This window comes from Lygodium microphyllum, chromosome 27 (assembly GCF_053477565.2).
Source record: "Lygodium microphyllum isolate KBCC chromosome 27, Lygodium_microphyllum_v1.1.10, whole genome shotgun sequence".
NCBI classification, from domain to species: Eukaryota; Viridiplantae; Streptophyta; class Polypodiopsida; order Schizaeales; family Lygodiaceae; genus Lygodium; species Lygodium microphyllum.
In genome coordinates, this window is record NC_141161.1 from 14645835 (window position 1) to 14669969 (window position 24135).

At 43.5% G+C, this 24135-nt stretch overlaps 1 protein-coding gene across 1 annotated transcript in view; it reads left to right on the plus strand.

The window, feature by feature from the left end:
* The first annotated feature begins 4200 nt into the window (after positions 1–4200).
* The window catches only part of LOC148012079 (alpha/beta-Hydrolases superfamily protein), a 39687-nt gene continuing 19752 nt past the window's right edge, over positions 4201–24135 (plus strand). The window contains exons 1-5 of the mRNA XM_087669311.1: positions 4201–4357; positions 4454–4489; positions 4575–4718; positions 4811–4837; positions 4943–5033. Of these exons, the coding sequence (XP_087525437.1) occupies positions 4262–4357; positions 4454–4489; positions 4575–4718; positions 4811–4837; positions 4943–5033 (394 nt within the window). The 5' untranslated portion in view covers positions 4201–4261. The remainder of the gene's footprint in view (positions 4358–4453; positions 4490–4574; positions 4719–4810; positions 4838–4942; positions 5034–24135) is intronic.

Sequence of the window (24135 nt, forward strand, 5' to 3'; positions counted from 1 at the left end):
GCAGGGCATGACCTTCAGCAAGTGGGAGATGAGCTATTGAAAAGCCTGTAGATCAAGCGCAAATCACGCTGATCTACTAAGGGCTTCAACTCCTATCGTTGTGCTAGTCATGATGGTAAGGAAGCTCTAGGGGGTGCCCAAGGAGGCACACAACAAGCCTCAAGTGCCCAAATGCAAGAGGGAGCAAGATACAAGCTCCAAGGGTTTGAGCTATGGCTGCCCTGATTGACTGCAACCTGAAAACTGAATAAAAGCACTAAAAGAACACTTCAATATCTCGATAGCAATGCCCTGAGGGTTCCTTAATAGGCCGGGAAGGTGCTCGAGAAGCCGGGGAGTGACGGGTGCTTGGGAAGGTCAGCTATGGCTGCCGGGAAGGAGACCCAATGCTGTAGGTATTTGAATGGAAGCTGAGAATGCCACGAACCAAGCTCAGGAAGCCAGGAAGCCTCACTCTGATACCAATTGAAAGGTGAGAAGGATTGAAGCTTGCTTGGAAGTGAGCTATGGCGGAGTACAAGAGCAAGAAGAGAGAGAGACACAAATGGGAACTCCAACAGTCACAATGTGTGACCGAGCCTTCTTTTATTCAAACTGTCACTAAAAGAATAAAGAATAAGGTGACGGTGACAAGCGCCCACCACCTGCAGTGTGCAGTGGTGGTTACTATCAGTGTAGTAATACACGGGCGGCTAGGCGGAGGCACCTTTACTCCAACATGCTCGAGCAATGAAATGCTGATGCAAAGGAATCGATTCAATCATGCAGTAGGTGGTGCTAGTAAAACTGAAAGGCAAAGTTCAACCTTCTCTGGCAACACATTCTAGAGGAACAATAGGCTTGAGTGGCTCAACGAGAAATGAAGAAGGCTAGCATTCCCTATCTCGATCAAGATTCAATAGACCCATACCCTCCACCAAAACATTGCCAAGTGCTCGACTCCAGTTGTAAGAGCCAAAGCCAAGAAGGAACCACACCTCAATCAAGGAGAACAATCCCCCAATCTTGATGATCCAAGCAAGGATCAGGGTGGTGGAGATCCTAACCTTGATGATCTACTCTCTGAAGACCCCTCTGCTCCCACTCAAGATATCATGAACTTTGTCGATATTCACTAGGTCCGGGCAAGTCTAGCAAAGTCTGAAGCCTAATCTCTAAAGTGCTTGCATCGCATCCATGCACTCTTGAGTGCCAAGCCCATGCACAAATATGAACTAGATGGCATGTAGGTCCATCTTGCCAAAATCACCTTTGAGTGTGACAAGCCCCAACACCAAATTCGACTCAACACAATCTACTTAGAAAAGCTTGCAACCAACGAACTCATCTTCAACATTGTGCTACAACCTTCCTTGTGGACCCAAATGGATCTCTAGTTGCAATAGCACCACCTATAGTATAACTTGGGCAAGCCTCTCCCTTATATAACATGCTGCCAACTATGATATTCTCTTCGCCCATTCGCCCATGTTCCGTGTCGACGGTCATAACTATTATTGCTGCTATTTGCTCATCAATGCGCCGTTGGCTACCTTGCTTTAAATGCGGCTAACTATTACTAGCCTTAACACTTGCATGCATGCTGGACTCGGACCCACTAAGTCAGTTCGCTAAAGTCACCTTCATCCTCAATGGTGGGCGCATCATCTTACTGGATTTGATCTTGGGGCACATGTGGGGCAATGGATGTCGAACCCAGTGGAGGGATGGGTGGAAGTAAGGAGTGGGGTGGGTTGGGTTTTGGTGGAGGCTAGAGTTGAACTGGGTGGTTGGGGTCGTAGCAAAGGGAGTGGGTGAATGGTTTGACTATTCATTTGTCCTTTTGGGTTCATTTGTGTGCTCGTCATCCAGCTGTTGGACCCTTTGATCAATTCTTTGGTTGGCATCTTGAGTACTATGATAATAGTAGAGTTGTTCCCCCTGTATATCCTGAGATATGAGTATTAGCAGTAATATCGCCATCCCCTTTTGTATTACTATTTGCCTCTAAGTCTATGAGATGATGCTATTTCTCTAGTGATTGTCCCTGTGCATCCAATTACTATCATTTCTATCTTGTTGAGACTATTGTATTGGTTTCATGCATCTATATACACTTAGAAGTTTTGTTTGAGTACTTCATCTTTGTCACCATTGTTTTGATGATGTTAATCTCAATACCTTGAATGCTAACTATAGAGTAGGATGTCAATGTCCACTTGTGTCGGCTCCAAGTATGACTGCACTTTACCCTAGTGGCGGTGATGCTTGGACCCAATTACAAAGGTATGGTATAGAGAGGTGTAAGGTATGTATGCATGTGTAAGGGATGTGCTTATATGTAAAGAGTTTTGTAAGGTATCAAGGTGCAAGCCTAGATGTCAACATAAGGTCTCAATTTATGGTGTAAGGCATGAGGGATGTGCATGGTGTGAGGTGTGTGGTAAAACGTATGATGCATACCAAAGAAAAGCTTTCCAATATTATTCTTTTTGAAAGTAACAGTGTAAGTGGAAGGTCTAAATATTTGTATAACATTACCATTTGAAAATTGTACTGTAAAGCTTCAGGGGTGTAAGGGAGGAGTGAAGATATGCTTTTTGAAGGTGTGTGCTCTAAAGCTATGAGGGTGCAAGGTATGGTGTAAGGGGTAATGCTCTTAGCAAATGCTATAGGGTGTAAAGTGTAATGGTATATGTGATAGCTCACACTATATCATAAGCCCAATCACCTAACTGGTGGTGGGGCCCGCAACCCACAAGTTTGCCCTCAACACATGTATGTTGGTGTGCTTTGTTTCATGGTTTTTTCATTTCCATTTTGTCACTGTGTCTTCTATTATTGAAATTTGCCTATCAAATTATTTCATTTATTTTGGGAGGCCAACTTGTAAACATGTCAATCTTCTATATTCTTTGAACCAAATCATCTCTTAATGCTTCATTTTGAAAGTATGGTCCTTATACTCTTGGTTAGATTAGCTTAACTCTAGCAGTTACTCACTTGTCTAGAAGATAGTTGAAATTTACTTTTAATGGGGTAATATTATAACAACAACTTCAATGGGCATCTAAATTGGATAGAACCTCAACTAACTTAAAATCTAGTTTGCAAGGCTTGTTCATCCATCAAATACTTTCTTATGAGGAAGTCCAAACATCAAAGAGCCCTTGTCCATAAACCATTTGTTGGTCTTTCAAATAAGTGGCTTAGATCCCATCAAACTACCCCAAGTAGTAGATTGTCTAAGATGTATTGCGAGGAAAGTGGATCTCTTCTTACTACAATGAATTTTAAATTTAATAGCCAAAATTCTCTCTTTTGATTAGGTGCCTAGAAAAAGTTTGTGATGTAAAGGAGTGCTGATGTCAAGATGAGAATAATTGATTCCATGATTGTAATCCAAGTTTATGTGGAGGTTTTTTGGATTCAACTTTCATATCCTAGTGTATGTGTAACATTGCAAGGTTATCTAAAGCAACACATTAAAGTTTTGCCATCATCAATCTATCTATTGAGTGGTTGTTACTTCGAATTTTGTAGCTTATATACAACTCAACAATCACCATTCTATCCATATTGTGTTTAAAGAACTTAAATGTCGGCTTTCCAAGTAGGTGATTACAAAGTGTTTTATGAAAGTATGATTTTATTCTCCTTTCAGCTTTCAGCAAAAATTGTTTCAATGGGATTATCCTACCTTTCACCCGAAAAAGTAGGCACACTGCAAAGCCACTCAATTGGAAAGACAACCCCTAGGCTTAGTCACAGCAACGACTAGTAGAGATCAATATTTTTGATAACATTAGCCCTTGCTTTGGGATTTGATCCTCAGGACCACAATTCATGCGCACGCGGCACGCCCCAACCGACTGGGCTGCCCCTTAGTATTGTCAAGTGTTTACTAACGTGCGTGTGAACTACTGTGTTTATGAATCCGTCCGTGGTATTGCACATGTACGAGTAAACGACATGGTTTGTCTTTGGAAAAGTGGGGCCCGCTATGGCAAAAGAGCACACATTGTGCTGACGTGGGACTCCAATAGACGGGCTTGTCGAGGACCGCACATAAAATTATACACCCTTGGCAAGGAGGCACATGCACGAATGATCGGGCGCCACGTGTGACTGCTGAGGGCCCTTCTGATTATTGAATTTGTTGTTCGATTTTAAGATTTTTCTTCCGATTTTAGAGACCAATAAATATGCATTTTCGTGTCTCTCGCGCTCTCTCTCTCTCCCGAGTCTGGCCTCGCCTCAGATCAGCTCTACCGAAGAAATAATGGCTTCGCTCCAGCAGCATCCTTTGCATGCTGCTGCTGCTGACTCCATGACGCCCGCTTTCGAGCGTGCTTTAGGGTTTCGCCATTCTTTTCAGGTCTAAAAACCTCCCTTTTCCTCTTTACAATTGCATTGCTGCCGTCTCGAACAGTAATCTCCTCAGTCGTCACTATATGTCTCAATTATCTTGCAGGAACAGCGTGTTTTGGGGTTTTTCCATCCTCTTCCGGTAAATGTCTTTGTATTTTTCTTTATCTCGATTAGTCATCGCCTTTCTCGTCTCAGCTCCTAGAATGTGCATCAACTTTCTGCAGAAACACAGCCATGGCCTGCCTCTGTTCTCTGATCAGATCCATCGGGGCATGTGCAAAGCCCCCCAACCCGTTCGGATGACTCTTGTTGACGAAAGGCCCGTGACTAGCAGGAACTCCATAAAGCCGCATCCGACCAAAGCTCTCGTTAGTCTCTTTATGTCTTGATTACCTTCTTTAAGGCTTTTAACACAGTTCATATGCCGTTTATGCCTGACGAGATCACTCTTCCTATGCAGGCTTACGAAATGATCCAAGGGCCTCTGGTAATCACTTTGTGTTTCAGCTCCCGCACTAATGAAATTCAGATGTTTCGATGTCACAGAGAGCCTGCTTTTGGCTCCTGTTGATCTATTCTTGTCTTAATACAGGTGAGGTGGAGTGAAGTGATGGACAGAGTTAGGCGTGAGCCTCCAACAGCAGTCCTTCTCCATGGAATTCTTGGAGCGAGACGCAACTGGTGTATGCTTATGCAACTCTCAGAAAATTATGGATGTGGACTGCACCAGTTTGAAATTTTTGGATTGCTATGCATAGCATGGATTGTTCCACCAAACCTCCAAGCTCCTTGTAGGAGAATGTGAGCCTCTGACAGATAACTCTATTATGCTCTTCTCCGTGAGTCAAGGCTCGATGGGAAATGAAAGCAATGACAGAGCCATAATACTAGCCATTTCATATCTCTGTGACGTTATCAGGGCCTTCCCTAGATTGTGACCATGACTAGTTAGAGCGAGAACCAGAGTGTACATAAAGCCAGCATAATGTCACTACCAGAGCATTAGTGTAATGCCAATAATATGGCTTTTTTAACGTTCTTGATCACCAGGATCCTGTTCAACCTCGTCATGTGGTTTGGCCTGCTCCTCGTCTTGAGTGAACGCTTGATGGGACATGAAAACAATGATAGAGTCGTCATACTAGCCATTTCAAGTCTCTGTGATGTAATCAGGGCCTTCCCTTGATTGTGACCATGAACCAGAGTGTATGTAAAGCCAGCATAATGTCACGACCAGAGCATTAGTGTAGTGCCAACAATGTGGCTTTTTTAACGTTCTTGATCACCAGGCTCTTGTTCAACCTCCCCATCTGGTTTGACCCCCCTTTGACAAATGGTTGCAGGTGCAAACTCAACCAGCAAGCAACTGCAGGCTTTCTGTGCATGGGCAACTAGGCACGTGGCATCATTCAGTGGCTTTGTTGAACACTTTCTTGTTGGAAGTGCAGTAGGTTCCTCAGATGGAATTGACAACTTTCTATTGTGCTCATGCACTCCAACATTACATCTGTTCTCTAGACTGTTCTTCCTGGGAGTGAAACTTTGGATCCTAAAGTAGCATCACTGCTCCTACCTATGTTTGTTTGCCTTTGTGCCAGCTTCCACTGGGCTGTTCTGAATAATAACTTGAACCTTGAGTTCATGCCAATCAATCAATTGATCTGCAAGATACACACAATAAAATTCAAAATTATGGTCCAACATACTGCTAAGTAGCTGGTTGTACACAATCGTAAAGGGGATGCATGGCAGCAGAGTAGTGAATTGAAGCATAGCAATCTTTAACTTGTTCTTGTCTCTAATGATTGGTCTGTGGATGGAAAGCTATGGAGAATGATAACTTTTAAACAAGCATAGCCACCTTTGACTTTTCATGTGTCTAACGATTGGTTTCTGGATGGAGAGCTATGGAGAATGATGAATTTAAACCAAGACTATAGAATAGGGCTTTCTGAGACCATAGAACATGGCTTCCTGAGACCATAGGATATGGCTTTCTTGAATACTAGCACCTTGCAACGCCACATGTTCTGCTTTGGCAACCCGTGCAACTTGAAAATGGTACTTACTAAGAGTCTAGCCAACTTGTGGCATCCCACATAAGCCTCGACAATTTGCACGAAGACCGTAGATTAGGGCCTTCTAGAAAGCTCTACTGAAGTGACAATGGCAGCCTGCACAACTAGACAATCATCATGTTGTGACAAACATTGATTCGTTCTCCAGATTTGCAGGACATTAGTAAGACTTTCTTTGCAATTGGCCAACTTAAAGGCCACTATAGTAATTCACTGGTAATCTTAGGTTGAACCCATGATCGAATCGGAGCAGTTTTGATGATGTGGCAGGCTGTACGGCAGCAGCTCATCAGTAAACGCAGCTGCCCTGATGATGTCAGCAGTTAGGCACTGAAACAGGTTGGACAACAGCAGACACAACTTGAGCAGGTGAGAGGTTGGATGCAGAAACATCCATCTGAAGGGGTGTGGACAGCAGAGAATAAGTGCCAACAATCTGCAAAACCAGGGGGACTGAGTGATGGGCAGCCTGCCTATTATAGATGAGTGGATCCTCTCAAATTATGGTTCTGAATAATCCAATCAAGAACCACACTCTTAGTACTAGTTGGCATTAGTAGGTGCTAATATCCATTGAGGTAATGTCACCAGCACTAGAAAGTAGCAAAAGGAGGGGCAGCCAGCCTCTTCCCCTTCTTTGAAGAAGATGACCCCTTCCATGCCTTGACCTTCACCTTGGTTGGAGGATTTGAGCCGAGTTGGAGGAGGATGAGGATGACTTGTCAAAAGAGTCCATATCTTGCTTCTTCTTCTCCTTTTCCCACAACGCTGCTAACTCCTTATAGTCCTTGTGTAAATGTCCCTTCTTACCACAATGATAGCACCAGGTCTTTGACTTCTTCTTGTTACCTTGCTCTGAAGTTGCAAATGTCTCATCATGGCCATCGTATTGAGATGGAAGCCTTTCATGTAATCTCAATGATGCCTCATGCTCAAGCAACATCGAGGACATATGTGTGAAATTGACTCTGGCATCGATGATGTTTGAGCTCACAAAGCATTGGCTACTCCAATAAACTCTGGAGGGAGCTTATAGGGCACAATCCCCGCAAGATGAGCCTCTAGAAGCGTGGATTGTATGCGTTGAAGCTTATCGTGTGCCTGTGTAGTACGAAGCAAGAAAGACTATACAATATCTTTAGGCTTGAACTTCATTTGCTCGAGCTATCCATAGAGAGTCATTGCATGCATATTCGATGAAGCCTCATACATGTGAAGCTTCTCCCACACCATTGAAATAGTTCTGTAGGAGGTAACCGCCGGTAGTAGCTCTTTAGAAATGCATTGGAGAAGAGTAGAATACGCATGAGCATCATCATAATCTCATGTAAGCACAACTTTCTCATAGTTGTTAAGGTCCCAATCATTTAAGAGGAGTGGAAGGTTAGGGTTGCTCAATAGCTCCTAAAAAAACATACTATAATCACTTGTGCACAAACCATGCTTTCATGACAACAATCCATGTAAGATAGTCAAGACCACGAGGTTTATCATTGTTAGAGCGACGGTGAGGTGCCATTTGGAGAAGATAGAAGTGTTAGCAGTTATGTTTGCCATGCGTCATCATCTCTTGCCTGTGAGCCTTAGTCTGAGTCAGACAAGGACTTTTGGAGCTCTGATAGGTCTTTCATGTGTTTTGATGGGGGAGGCCACTCATTCTAGGGTGGCTATCTGGGTGCATTTCTTTTGTTTGTTGAGTTCTTGTGTGTTTTCCATGGGCAATTTTTGCATTTCCCAAGTTGTCCACACTTGTTGGACATTGTCCTTGCTAGTTGGATTTTTTGGTGGCCATCTGGCATTTTCTAGGCATTTATTATGCCACAACCAGCATTAAATGCTGGTCAGCCAGCATTTATGGCATTTCCAAATTGTAGTAGGCTAGTTTAGGGGTTTTGTGGCTATTTATAGCCATTTCCCACTTTGGTAGTCATTCATATCATCATCTTCCTTCTTTGGTGGGCAGGTGCACACTCCAACTTTGACATCTTTCTCTTCCGTTGCGCACTCTCACATGGTATTATCGCCCAAGTGAGGACATAGTCTAGAGATTTCTTGTAGAGAGACTTGAATTCGGGAAAATTTGATTAAAAACAGTCAATAAAGCTTGAGAACTCAATCACCCAGTCTGGAGGAGAGAAAAAAATCTGAAAATGCAGATGTTGGACAATTTAAAAATGCAATTAGTATGAGCATTAAATACAGCAATGACTGAATAAAATAATATAGAAAATAGAAAATGCAGACAGCTGACTAGAAAACACAGGCTGTACGTTAGAAAACGCCATAGTACGGGGGAGTTTTGGAAATGGGGGAAACGGAAACGGGAAAAACCGGAGTTTCGGAGTTTTGACCAAATTTTGGAAACGGAGAAACAACGTTTCGGATTGTACACTAAAATAAATACAGTATTATGTGGATATGTAAATATATCAATGCCTACAATAACATGTACCCAAATTTCATACAAAACTTTTGAGTCCATGTTATATGATTGCAATCATGATTCATTACACATGTCACGACTCACGAGTGAGAATTGAAGAGTCAAGACTCAATGGTTGAAACTTAAGACAGCTTAACACAATTAAGACTCAATTTTCAAAACTTACTGCAACAAAATGAATTATAATTTATGACTTATGAATCATCTATGATCTAAAGAGTAGTGAAGACTGACATCAAGAACAATGGAACAAGAATCAAGATGCATAATAAGTGAAATCAAGATTCAATGATACATGTATCTATGTCATGTGAATAATTTGTCAAAACTTCAAAGTCCAGTGATGAGCACTGAGCATTGTGTACTAGTCTCTAGACTCTTGAAGAAGAAGAAGAAAAAGAAGAAGAAGAGGAAGAGGAAGAGAAAGAGGAGGAGGAGGAGGAGGAGGAGGTGGCGGTGGCGGCGAGAGTTGGAGTACCCCGAAACGGACCGCAGGATGTCGAAATGCCGGTCTGCCGTTTCTATTTCGGTTCGAAATGGCCGGTCCGTTTTGGCAGCCCCAAAACGCTGTTTTGGGGTACTATGGAAAATGCAGGGTTTAGATGGCTGGAATAGGCTGATTTGGAGCAGAAATTGGTTGTCTATGCAGCAGTAGACAAAGAAAGATCAGCACTGGCAGTTGACAGACCTGCAACAACAGAAAACACACTCTAGGATGGTGGTGCTTTGAAGTGTAGAAGACTGCTGTAATAGATTGCACAACACAAGAAAAAAGAAAGAGAGAACAGAAGAACATTGCAAAGAACTTCGAAGAATGCTTGGGAATGGAATCCATATACCAAGACATGAGATAGTTAGATACAATAGCAAGTCATTGGCTGTATGGGTACTAGCACCGAATCCCTCTCTCTAACAAGACTTGCTCTAGAAAACTCCAAGTGATGAATAATTGTGGATAAGGGAGCCCATAGTAAATGGGCAAAAAATGCCTAATAATGCATCAGGTCGGTCAACATCATGACGGTCTAAAAGTAAAGTTGGCTAGTACAAAAAATGCTAGAAATCTTAATAATAGGCATTGAAAAGGTGTTTAAAATAATTTATTGTGCACGACCCACCAATATATATATAGACTCACTCATGAGCTAATTAATCTGCTAACACCCTCACCTTCATGGGGGAGCAAAAATTGGAGCTAAATCCTCTAAGCCTTCCTCTACCTCTACTCGTGCTTATGAGTTTGCATTCCTTCACATCCATGAGATGAAGGAGCTTTCTCCATCGATTGTCTCATCTTCAAATAGGCCTTGGCTTATTGACAACGATGCTTCAAATCATATGATTCCTGGAGGAGATTTGCTGTAGGATCAGTATCCATTAGAGGGTATAGTCATTGTTGGCGACATTTCTTTGGTGCTTATTCGCGGTGTTGACACTTTACTACTTTGCTTGACCATCCATCAAGCTTTGTTTCAGAAGTCCTACACGTTCCAAAGTTGCGCTTGCCACTCCACTTTGTTTATGGTCTTACTAGACTAGAGCCTCGGATTGTCTTTATCGAATATGCCGTCTTTGTCGAGGATTCTTCTATAGGAGCCATTCTTATGACAAGTTTGCAAGAGAGGGGGCTATATAGACTCCATTCCCCTTCCATTTTGCAAGGTCCTTTGTGGCAATTGTCTATTGCTGCACTCGTTCCCAACTATGGACCACCTATCCCACAGGTTTCATCCTATCCTCCCACCATCTCCTTTGGTGGCTTGCTTGTCCTCATTGTGAAGATATGCTAGGATTTGTATTGAGGGAACATAGGAAGTACGACCATGATTGAAACACAAAGACTGAAACAATGATGTGCAAAACCCAATCCCTAAACGCAAAATACAAAACGTAAAAACACAAACATAAAAGAAAAAACTTTGAAGTGAATGAATCAATGCTGTAAATGAATGAGAGAATGTAAAAAATGCTCAAGGGCAGAGCGATCAACCGGTGGTTCTCATGGGAGCAAGTTGAGGGAGGTGTCAATGTGTATTGTCCACTAGAGATGGATCTTGAGTGCAACAACCACTAGTCGGAGCAAAGGTTGTGAAGAGAAGTGCTGAAAACACAAAAAATGACTTGATGTAGATAATGGAAGCTGATCATCAATAGTAGTGGGAGGCTGTGCGACAATTATAGACCACATAGCAGCAATTGTTGGGAATTGGATTGCTAGTGGAAGAGGGCTGATGGTTGAAACTTGCAAGACAAGGATTGGGCTAAATGGTGGGCAGGTTGTCTATTTATAGATATGGAAAGATCCTCCCAAATTAGGGTTTTGCATGTGGAACCTGAAAACTCTCTCGAATTGCTTTCCGTTTAATGAAACTTTTGGTAATTTATTGTTTTGGGGTTGTTTTAAAGAGCTAATCAAATGGTAATGAATTTTAGCTCAACAACCCCTCTTAGGCCCAAAACTAAAACCAAGAAGAGACCGGAAAAGAAGCTCAAGTCCATTTTTACCCCAAAGTGTCCCATCCCAAAGTAGCCACGGCATCAGACAAAGGGTGTATGTTGGTTACCTAGTGGCCTACCAAGATTACAAAGGCAATGGTTATCTTACAAAAGGGAGTCCAAGTAGTCACCCTAGAGAGGAGAGGGCATCATACAAAGGTTGCTTTTTGGTTGCCCAGTGGCCTACCAAATCCTACAAAGGTGGATGGAACCACTTTTTTTTTGTTTTTTGGTTTTTAAGAAAACAAAAAGTGTTTGGTGAATGAAGAATAGATATGGTTTGTGGCCTCTCAAGTAATTGTGCCTGGTGGGGAGAATTGAAAGGGATGGTGAGATTCAACACATCACAAAATAAACAAGCTAACTCAACCACTCGACGATGTCGATGACAAGGGAAAGGGTGATGAAGGATGGTACTGTGGTGGTAAAGAACTGCTAGTGGAGATAACTCAGGATCCACTTAGGGGGCCATGTGCAATGGGATGCATAGAATAGTGTCCTATGTGATGAGAATGCGCATGCAAAAGGTGTCATTTGGATAGTGCCCCTTGTGGGAAATTGTTCACTTGCCTAAGTAACCTTTACAAAGATGAGGAAATCATGCAAAACCCTACACAAGAGATCAGAATCTACAAAATAGAGGTTAGTAGTGAGATGCTACACTCAAGTCTGAGGGGAAACTGTTGTAACTGAGAGTGGAACTAAGGAAGCTTAACATTGGCTGTAGCATTGCGTACGGGAAATGAAATCCATATACAAAACACGAGATATAACAATGAGTCACTAGTAGCGTGGGCACTAGCACTAGCTCCCTCTCTCCACAGGGTATGCACTAGATCTGCAAGTGATAATTGATTGACTGTGGAGGAGGAGCCTAAATAAACAGGACAAAATAGTGCCAAGAAAGTGATCAGGTCCGCTAGCATTTAATGCTGGTTAGCCAGCATTAAATGCTCAAATAATCACCTAAATGACCACTAAAAAATACCTAGATAACTTAGTAATGCATGGCACATCCCAAACTCACGCATGAGGTAACTAGATTGCTAATTACACTTGGCTTGGCTGAGATGAAGAAGATGGATGGCCAATTGTTCGAAATGCTGAATGTCCTCCATGATCAGAGAGGTTCTCACCGACCGGTCCTGATGGAGTAGCAAAGCTGGTAGGAGGGGTGTAAGCTTTACTATACATGATGCACAATTACTCTTCAAACTCCTCCTCTCTCAAGTGATTGAAATCTGGAACAAGAGAAGGAAAAGAAGTGTGAGCTAACATAAGCATTACATGTTGAATTAGCCACTTAACAGCCCAAAAATGCTTAATTAGTGAGAACCCTAAAATTGTGCATAGTTTGAAAGAGTTTTAAAAGGGTGCATGGTATGAGGTCTCGAAACTTTCTATAAATAGGTAGGTTGCCCTCCATTTTGCCTAATCTCGTTTTTTTAGGTTTCAGGCCCTCTAGCTTTGCTGTCCACACCCCGTTTGCAGAGGACATCTTAGTTGAGGCTGCTCAACATTGTCTCCATCCATCTGGCATCTGTTTCTAGTCTCCATTGCATAGTCTACATCGATTTTTGCTACATTTTTAGATTACCCACATTGTCTATAGTTGGCACACTGTTGAATTGTTGCGTTTGTGATATGGAGTTGCTATACGGATTACCACATCATCATAGTTGTGTTTTTGCTGCCGTCTGCTTGCCAAGTCATCATTAGCTTGCTGCATTTGCAGCATTTGCAGTTTTCTCTCCTTTGCCTGTCTGATTTGATCCAACACCACATATTGTTGCATTTGCTGCTGTTTGACATTTGAAGGCTGCTTTGCTACGTTTTGGGATCAATTAGGAGTACAACACTCTCTCGCTCAGCACCTTTGCCTCGGTCTATGCGACACGAGAGTTCAGGGTACATTGATTCAGATTTCCATTGTGTTCATTGTCTTTGAGTTATCCTAACCCTAATTGTATTCTTTTGAGTCTATGCTTTGTCGTATGCCTTCATTTATATTTTTGTGTTAGGGTATTTCTTCACATGGTTTCAAAGCAAGGTTCTTTTCCATGAAACCTCGGCCTTGGATCTGAAAGCCCTTCACAAGAAGCAAGAATAATAGGAGGGAAATTTGACTTCGAACACAACTTCTCCACATCATCATGATGCTCTCGAGCCTAACATATCAAGACATGAGATGGAGTGGGCTTCAGAGCTTGCTCCTCCTTCCAACATGGCTGGAGGGTCTTTGGACTACCATGGAGTCCACAAACCATGCGAGATCTCACAAGCTGAATATGATCTCATCCTTATGTATCGTGCTTGATAGTAGATTGAAGGTAATTTTGAGTTTTCCCCTTTAGATTTGGTGCATTGGTCTAATGATTGTGTAAGAAAGACGGAAGCTCCACAATGGAGCCATTCTCACGTGAAAACTAACATGGAGTACAAACCATTTTTCTCTCTACTACCATCATCTTTATCTTTACCTCTTTCATCTTTTCCACACACTTCTCCACCTTCATTCACTCCCATATCATACACATGTTACTACTACTAAATCTTTTGAGTTTACTTTCTCTTTTTCACAAGATATTGGAGATGCTCATGATGAAGGAACTCTTCAAACTAAGTATTGGTTCATTAGCCCCGAACATGATAGATTTTTCCAGTTGCACTCAAGAAAAGATAAACAAGAATTACGAGAATCTATGGTGAGTGCTGCTTCTTCATCTTTTTCTTCAGCTTTTATATCTCATGGTCAATTTGATTTTGGTGATTCATCTTTTTCATCATTTGCATTTAATGGACAAAAGGAACCTAACATATTTCCCACATCTATACAAATGACAAATCCATTTAATCTTCCATCCATCCCACCCACTAGTTCCGCTACACTGTCCTTTTAGCCTTCATTTTCTTGATCTTTGTGGGGCAACATCCACCATCACCTTGAACAGTGCATTGTACTTCTTTTTGATTGTGGATGATCATTCTTGTTACATGTGGGCGTACTTTCTCAGGCATAAGTTGGATGCCTTCACATTTTTTCTACTTGTGTGGTTTTGGTGAATAGCTAGACCAGTCGTGGTGCAGGATGCATGAGGAGAGACAATGGGGGTGAGTTCACCTCCCACAAGTTTTTTGAGTTTCTACCAGAGCATGGTATTTCAAGCCAGCTTATCTCTATGTAACCAGCCTTCCTTTCGTGGATGGGTGGTAAATCCCTAATTACAACCTAATTATAGCAACAAACAATAAATGCAAATCTGAAAATACAAATTTACCTATTGATCTTGGACAATGCATACCCGATTGGCCCCAAAATTGGCACCCCTTTTGGTATTTCTTTAGCTTTATTGAAGAAAAAGTTGATTTACAGTGGGATTCTCCCGATCCCCTTGGCAATCCAAACTCCCCTTGCTGTCCAAAGTTACCAGCAAATCTTCAATTTGATTTGCCCCTTGATTTGGGCACTTAATTGGCCTTCATCCACTTCATAGACGATAGAAATGCCCAAATTCAATGGCTGGCTAGTCCTCTACCTGAATTTAGCTGAAATTTACCTTCAGCCCTGGAAAATCCAAGTCTTGGAGCTTCTAATTTTTGGCACGCTTCTCGAGGCTGCTGCTAAACCTTGATTTCTGTGTAAATCAAGGTTTACATTAGAGAATTTTGCAAGTTGTCAGCCTCCAAGGGTCAAAATGTTGAGATCTTTAGAGTAAGGTTGTGAAATGACTGGGAGATGAGAGAGAAAGCTGTAGAGATAGAAAATTCATAGTTTTGTCACGAAGAATGATTAAAAATCAGTCAAATGCAACTGCTTCCCTACCACAACAGCTTGTAGATGCAAATAGGTGAAGAAAATCAGTCATTTACTATTGCTGCCTTGTCTCAACAGCCTGCAGATGATGTCACTTGCTGTTGATTGGTCTTCTCCAGCCCTTGGTTGCCTCAGAAGGTCCTCCAATGGCTGCAAATTAGACCTGTAGCATCTCCTCTCTCTTCTTGCAGGTTGAATATACCAAAAATGCCTCTTTCCAGCCTCTAAAGACGTTTTTTAGTATTGCATGGGCATTTTTGACAAGTGGCAGCCTTCCCAAATGGCTTTTCTAGCATTAGCCATAATTAAATATTAATTTTCAGTCTTTAAATATCAAAAATTAATCTAATAATTATTTCGGTGTTGTGAAAAATAATCTGACTGGCCAATAATTAAATTGGCTAGGCAACTTCCATTCTCGAGTGTCTCTGCGCCATCTTTGACCATCAGATTGGTATTAGGTATCATTAAACGCCACTTCTCTAGTGTCACTAAACTGACACTTATGGCCAAATGAATGACCTATGTCAACAACTGGTATTAGATACCACCAAGTATCTGTGCGGCATAACTTATAGTAACTTTTGCCTTTGACATCCCGTGATTTTCTCGGGTTCCGAGCTCGTAAATTTACTCTAAACCCAATTGCACCTCACATGTGCAACATCTACTTAACCATGTGATTAAAAAATAATCCACATGTTAAGTGAGGTTTTAAAAATACATGTCCTCATGAGAACCCTTTTCCTTAAATACTGAAAATTAATCTAATAATTATTTCAGTGCCCTGAAAAATAATGTGATAGGCCAATAATTAAATTGGCTAGGCAACTTCCATTCCCGAGTGTCTCTGTGCCGTCTTTGACCATCAGATTGGCGTTAGGCATCATTAAATGCCACTTCTCTAGTGTCACCAACTAACACTTATGGCCAAATGAATAACCTAGGCCAACATCTAGCACTAGATACCACCAAGTACCTGTGCGGTATAACTTATAGCAACTTTTACCTTTGACATCCCGTGATTTCCTCGGGTCCCGAGCTCGTAAATTTACTCTAACCCTAGTTGCACCTCACATGTGTAACATTTACTTAACCATGTGATTAAAAAATTAATCCACATGTTAAGTGAGGTTTCAAAAATACATGTCCTCATGACACTTACCAACTCCCCTTCATAGAATGGAGTTGTAGAGCGTAGGAACCGGACCATCATGAACATGGCATGTTCTATACTGTTCGTAATAAAGCTCCCTTAGTGTCTTTGGGTTGAGGGTATTAATGTTAGCAGTCATGTTTGTCATGCCTTGTCATCTCCTGCCTGTGAGCCTCAGTCTGAGTCAGACGAGGACATTAGGAGCTCTGACTTGTCTATCACTTGTTTTGACGGAGGAGGTAGCTCATTCTAGAGCACTCAGATGTGCATTTCCCGGGGCAGTTTCTGCATTCATCAGCTTGCCTCACCTGCCGGACATTGTCCACCCTTTCCGGGATTTTTCTGAGCATTCCTGGCATTTTTACCAGCATTAAATGCTGGTCAGATCAGCATTAAATGCTGGTCGGACATATTTATGGCCTCAAATTTCAGGTCGGCCAGTTTGTGGGTTTTTTGGCTATTTATAGCCATTTCCCACTTGCCAGTCAGTTGTATTATCAACTTCCCTCCTTCTTTGGCAGGTGCACACTCCGACTCCGTCATCTTCCTCCGTCTTCGGTGCTGCCGTCATCATCAGCCTGATCTGGTGCCCTCACTGACGCTTCGGGCTGCGTGCAGGGGCTGATCAGTCCCCAGTTTTGTATTCAGCATTCATTACAGTCAGTGCAGATTTTCTTCCTTCATTTTCTGCTGTCTCTCTCTCCTCCTCTGTGTTCGTGTTCTTCTTCCGTTGCGCACTCTCACATGGTATCATCGCCAAACTGAGAGCACGGAGGTCTTCATCGACTGGAGAGAGACCACACCTCTCATCTGTTGCTGCCCCCCTTCTCTCCAACAGCCAGGCGGCCCCTCCAGGTGGTCTGAATATTTGCGTTTGCTGCATAGGTGGTCTGAATATTTGCGTTTGCTGCATCAGCCCCTTCCAGAGGCTGCCACGTCATCAACCAGCCCTGTCTCCTTGCGTTTTCAGCTGGGCGGCCTTCTTTTCAGCTGGGCCACTCCACTACAGGCTGCGTTTTGCATCCCCGCTGGTCGTCTACCCTCCTGGCGGCTCATCTCCAGCTGGCGCTTCTCTTCTTGGCTGCGTTTTGGTGCCTGGCAACTTTCCCTCCGGATTTTGTGCCCTACACAGCTGCGTTTTCACCTCCTGGTGATAGGCGACCTAATTTCCTGGAGTTTGGTGGTTCTTCTGGTGGTTGGTGACCCTTTTGGTGGTCATTCTTCGGCATCGGCACAGTTTTCTCTGGTGTTTGGTATTTTGCAGATTGGAAGATGTCTTATCATCAGTTTACAGGTTTTGATGACTTAGATGATGAGCTTTTGTCTCGACATTCATCTGAACGGCGGCGTGATTTCTATCGCGAGGATCGTCATACGGAGTCTATTCCTCGTTCTCGTCCCCCTTCTATTCATGTATCTCGGCGATCCCCTTTCAGAGGGCTGAAGATGCAGCCTTTGGTACCCCCTGTACAGGTACCCGTACTTCCTCAGCTGCCCAAAGAGGACCGGTTGGATGGCTCCAACTTTTCTCTATGGTCCTGCAAGGTGGAGTGTATCTTGGACTCCTTCGATCTTTGGGAGCTTGTTTCTGTTCCTATTCCTCGGCCTCAGGTGGATCCCGCAGATGGGACATCTATGGATCGTGCAGCATTATGGGATCGGCTTAATTCTAGATCCAGATCTTTCCTCTTTCTGAGTTTGCAGGATTCTGTCCTTGTTCATGTTCACAGGTTGAAGACTGCAGCAGACGTATGGAGAAAGCTCGCGTCTCTCTATCAACAGAAGACGTTTGCCCACCGGATATCTCTCGAAAAGAAGTTGCGGATGCTCGCTATTGATGATAGTCCTTCCATGAAGAACCACATCAACAGATTACAGGATATGAGGGATGAGCTTGCATCCCTCGGTCGGACGATATCTTCTGAAGACATGGCTATGATTCTTTTGACTCGGCTGCCATCGCCTCGGTTTGATGTCTACTACACCAGCCTACTTACATCGAGGACCCGTGAGAAGCTTCTATGGGAGGAGCTATCCCCGCTTGTCTTGGAGCATGACGAGCGACTCAGAGAGGTCAGTGCTAGTGGATCCGACTCCACTAGAGCCTTTGTTGCAGGTTCGGGAGGACAGAAGAAGAAGAAGAAGAAGTCAAAGGCTAAGAAGAAGGACAGTTCTTCAGGCTCTGACTCAGATTCAGAGAGACCGAAGTGCCCACACTGTGGGAAAGGGACACATCCAGAGGAGAAATGCTGGAAGAAGTACCCTCACCTTCGTCCGGGAGCGAAGGGTGGATCTACATCGGAGCCTTCTTCTACCTCTACACCAGCTGTTACCCATGAGTCAGTGTTCCTTCATATCCATACTTTGGAGGAGGATCCTTCTTCCGTGGCTGCAGTGTCTTCTGCGCAGCCTTGGTTAGTGGACAGTGGTGCTTCGAGTCATATGACTCCCTGAGGTGATTTGCTACAGGATCTTCGTCCATCAGAGGATTCAGTCACTGTTGATGACCTTTTATCGGTGCCTATTAGTGGTGTTGACACATTGCCTTTGTTTACAGACCGACCTACGAGCTTCCTTTCACAGGCCCTACATGTTCCGGACTTGGACCTTCCCCTCCTCTCAGTTTATGGCCTTACGAGGCTTGGCACACGAGTGATCTTCACCGAGCATGCCGTTGTTATTGAGGATTCTTTTACAGGAGCTGTCTTATCTACAGGTTGGCAGGAGAGCGGGCTTTACAGGCTCCATTCCCCTTCTTTGATGCAGGGTCCTCCGAGGCAGTCTATTGCTACACCCGTTCCCGCTTGTGCACATTCTATTCCACAGGTTCCTTCCCATTCCCCACCCTCTCCTCCGGTGGTTCCCTCGTACCCCCCATCCCTTTCAGAGGGGGATGATCTCGGTGATGCGGCTGTGGATTCCCTGGCCCCTAGTGTTTTAGAGGGGGATTCCCAGGATCGTGAGGAGCTCCTTCAGCAGCAGTCTACATCGACGGACTTCATCGACCTTGGCATTCCTCTTGCCACCCCAGGATCCGTTTCTCCCTTGGCCTTCTGCCACATCCAGGATCTGAGAGGGGGTGTTAGCAGTCATGTTTGTCATGCCTTGTCATCTCCTGCCTGTGAGCCTCAGTCTGAGTCAGACGAGGACATTAGGAGCTCTGACTTGTCTATCACTTGTTTTGACGGAGGAGGTAGCTCATTCTAGAGCACTCAGATGTGCATTTCCCGGGGCAGTTTCTGCATTCATCAGCTTGCCTCACCTGCCGGACATTATCCACCCTTTCCGGGATTTTTCTGAGCATTCCTGGCATTTTTACCAGCATTAAATGCTGGTCAGATCAGCATTAAATGCTGGTCGGACATATTTATGGCCTCAAATTTCAGGTCGGCCAGTTTGTGGGTTTTTTGGCTATTTATAGCCATTTCCCACTTGCTAGTCAGTTGTATTATCAACTTCCCTCCTTCTTTGGCAGGTGCACACTCTGACTCCGTCATCTTCCTCCGTCTTCGGTGCTGCCGTCATCATCAGCCTGATCTGGTGCCCTCACTGACGCTTCGGGCTGCGTGCAGGGGCTGATCAGTCCCCAGTTTTGTATTCAGCATTCATTACAGTCAGTGCAGATTTTCTTCCTTCATTTTCTGCTGTCTCTCTCTCCTCCTCTGTGTTCGTGTTCTTCTTCCGTTGCGCACTCTCACAATTAACACTTCGGTGTACATGCTCAACCGGTGCCTACTGTAGCGGTTGTTCCTCAGAGAACTCCATATGGTTTTTCACTTTAGAGTTTTTAGGAGTTGTGCTTACATGCACACCGCTGATGATAAAGTAGGCAAGCTCACTCCTTGATCTGATCTCTCGATTTTTGTGGGATACTTCTTCAAAGCTAAAGCCTATCATCTGTTCGATCCTTGGACAAAGCAAGGTGATCGTTAGGAGAGAGGTAGTGTTTGATCATAGGGACATTGTATAGTCTTTTGTATTGGATTTCATGCCCTTTTCTTACGTTATTCCTTCAGAGATAGTGCCTTTTGAGCAGGGTCTACTATATGGTCTTGATCCACGTGTAGATTCTTTAGCTCCCAAGTCCCCTCCATGAGACCTGTTACCTCGTTGGCACCAACAGATCATGTAGGAGTTGGAGATTCTTCCATCAGATTCCACTCCGGAAGGCCCTAGAAGATTTGCCCGGCTTGCATCTTAGGCTTCATTTGCTTCACTGTGTATAGCTAATTACATAGTGCATTTTGAGCAGGAAAGTTAGCAAGAGACTCTTCACCACCCCCAATGGCGTGAGTGGCCATGGAAAAGAAGCTAGTGAGTATTGATTGAAATGCGACTTAGACCTTGGTTGATCGTTCCAGCCACAAAAAAGTCATCGAGACGAAGTGAATTTTTAGGACTAAGCTAAAGGCTAATGGGACTCTAGACACGTACAAGGCTTGCCTTGTGGTGCAAGGGTTTTGACAAAAAAATTAGTCGGTGTTGTAGTATATTCTATCCAAGATCGACTTGGGTACACCCTTCCCTACTTCTTCAAATTGACAGGGAGAGGGTGATTCCCTTCAACTTTTCCTTTCACTTTGAGAGGGGGTAGCTTTCTTCTCTTGGTGGTAATCACTGTGCACCCTTTGTTCGATGCCATGGTTGCTTTGGGGTGGGATGCCTTGGGGTAAAAACACATAAAAACCAAAAACACTCAAAACTTTGGGTTGGCCTTTCTTTCTAGCTTAGTTTTTGGACTTGAGAGGGGGCGTTGACTCTTGAGCTAACATAAGCATTACATGCTGAATTAGCCACTTAAACAGCCCCAAAAATGCTTAATTAATGAAAACCCTAAAATGGTGCATGGTTCGAGAGAGTTTTAAAATGGTGCACAGTATGAGCTCCCAAAACTTTCTATAAATAGGTTTGTTGCCCTCCATTCAGTTGTATCTCATTTTTGTAGGTTTCAGGCCCTCTAGCTTCATTGCCCACACCCTGTTCGTGAGGACACCTTAGTTGAGGCTGCCCAACATTTTCTCCATCTATCTAGCACATGTCTCCAACCTCCATAGCATAGTCTACATCGATTTTTATTGTGTTTGCTGATCAACCACATTGTCTATAATTGATGAATTGTTGAATTGTTGTGTTTGTGATCTGCGGTTGCTGTACATGTTGCCATGTCATCATACTTGCGTTTTTACAGCCATCAGCCTGCCACATCATCATACTTGCATCTTTGTTGCCTTTAGCTTGCCAGGTCATCATTAGCTTGTTGCGTTTGCAGTTTTCTCTCTTCTACCAACTCAACACTGATCTGCCACCACACACTACTGCGTTTGCTTCTATGCGACATTTGGAGGATGCTTTGTTGTATTTCGGGATCCGTGAGGAGTACGCCACTCTCTCTTGCTCAGCACCTTTGCCTTGGTCCATGAGACATGAGAGTTTGGGGTACGGTTTTCATTCCTACATGGTTTGTTTGCTGCATGAGCATTGTATATTTAGCATTTAGTCATTGATTGAGTTTTCCACTGTGTTCATTGTCTAGAGTTACTCTAACCTTAATTGTGTTCTTTTGAGTTTATGCTTTGTCATATGCTTTCATTCATGTTTTTGCGTTAGGCTATTTCTTCACAAGAAGGTGAAGGTGAAGGTGAAGGTGGGGGGATGTCTTTCTTACAGAGTCCATAATGTCTCCTTAGGGTCTCCAATGATAGAGAAGCTTGATAAGACATCATGGGATCCTGAGAAGAAGGTGTTTGAGACATCATGAATCAGTTATGTGTCGTTTGTATACCTCGCACAAACCCAAGTCTCCATAATATTTGTATGATACTTTCTACAAGAGCACAAACTTTGATACCATGTGAAGATATGCTAGGGTTTGTACCGAGGGAACATAGAAAGTATGACTACAACTGAAACACAAAGACTTAGATAGTGATGTGCGAAATTCAAACCCTAAACACAAAACACAAAACACAAAAAGAATAAATGTTGTAAATGAATGAGAGAATGCATAAAAGGCTTAAGGGTAGAGCAATCAGCCGGTGGCATTTGTGGGAGTGGGTTAAAGGAGGTATCGATGTGTATCGTCCACTAGAGATGGATCTCGAGTGTAGCAACTACTAGTCACAGAGTAGAGATTGATAAAGAAAAGTGCTGAAAACACAAAAATGATTTGATGTAGATGATGGAAGTTAATCATCGATAGTAGTGGGAGGTTGGGCAACAACTATAGATTACATAGCAATAGTCTCGTTGAGGGTTGGACATGTCGAGCTCAGAGGGCACGAGGATCGAGACACATAGTGATTGTTAGTAGTAGAAAGACAGAAAGTGAGAGAGAGCAGAGTTGAGAAAGAGAGAGTGTGAGTACAACTTGTGCGTATAATCGAGTGTGTACCTCTTTAGGTTTTTAGATATATATATATATATAGATATATATATATATATATGAAAGTACAAGTGTTAAGGGTGTGTTCACACCCGAGCACATTTAAAAGGCACGAGGGCCTTTATTCCCAACAACCTCCCACCTAAAGGCAATGTGCCTTAAAAGGAGAAAAGAATAAGGTAAGTCTAGGTATGTACAAAGCTGAAATACATATATCTATCCAACTCCCATCATTTGTCGGCAACGAGCAAACCGCTCTGTTGGAAGACCCTTTGTGAGAAGGTTTGCAGGATTATCATCTGTATGCACTTTGACAAGCTCAATGCTCTTGTTGTCAAGTACATCTCTAATGGAGTGATACTTCACTTGTATGTGCTTTGTCTTTGCATGAAAGACGGAATTCCGTACTAGCATGATAGCACTCTGACTGTCACAATGGAGAACATGTAACTCTGTAGTATGCTGTATAAGAGTGCAGAAATATACACGGGGATAGAGGAAATATCTGCGTGTGTCTCCGACTTGATGACCTCGATCTCCGTCAGCTCGAGCACAGTCTGTCTCAGCCAACAGATCTCAAGATCAGAATCTGAATAATGAATATCCTGGACTATGCCACAAACTGGCTATAAATAGCCAAAAAATAGAAAATACTAGTTCCAGGTCGGTTGCACAGAATTGCAGTCCGACTGTACTTGTGCCATGTGGCACCTGTTTGCCCTGTTGACGTGGCATCCTGCCGTATTGTGTTGACGTGTCTGCCTGCTGCCGTACTTTGCTGACGTGGCATTGCTATCCGACTGTCCAGGAAATGACTGTCTAACACCCCCTCTCAGATCCTGGACGGGGCAAAAGACTGAGGGATCTGGAATGCGGCCGAAGAAGAGCTTGGGGAAGCGCCTTCGTGAACAAATCTGCAAGATTATCCTCCGTCTTGCAGTACTCCACATCAATTGTCCCATCCAGAAGCTTCTCCCGAAGTGATAGTGGATCTCAATGTGCTTCGTCCGGGCATGGAATACAGGATTCCGCACCAAGGTAATGCAACTCTCATTGTCACACCGCAGAAGAGTAGAAAGAGTCCGGAGGCAGCCAAGCTCTTCCAACAATCTCCGAAGCCACACAACCTCACATGTGGTGGAAGACGCAGCCTGATACTCTGCCTCGGTAGAAGAAAGGGCTACTGTGGGTTGCTTTTTGCTACTCCAAGAGATAACACTTGTACCCAAGGTAAAATAGTAGCCGGTAGTAGGCCGTCGGTGGTCCACATCGCCAGCCCAATTCGAGTCATTCCAACGTGCAAGAACCAGATCTGAAGCATCTGTATCTGCGGGATAAGAAATCCCTAAGTTAGAGGTCCCCCTCAAATACCGAAGAATCCTCAGGGCAGCCTACTAATGCACTTGTTTGGGTTCG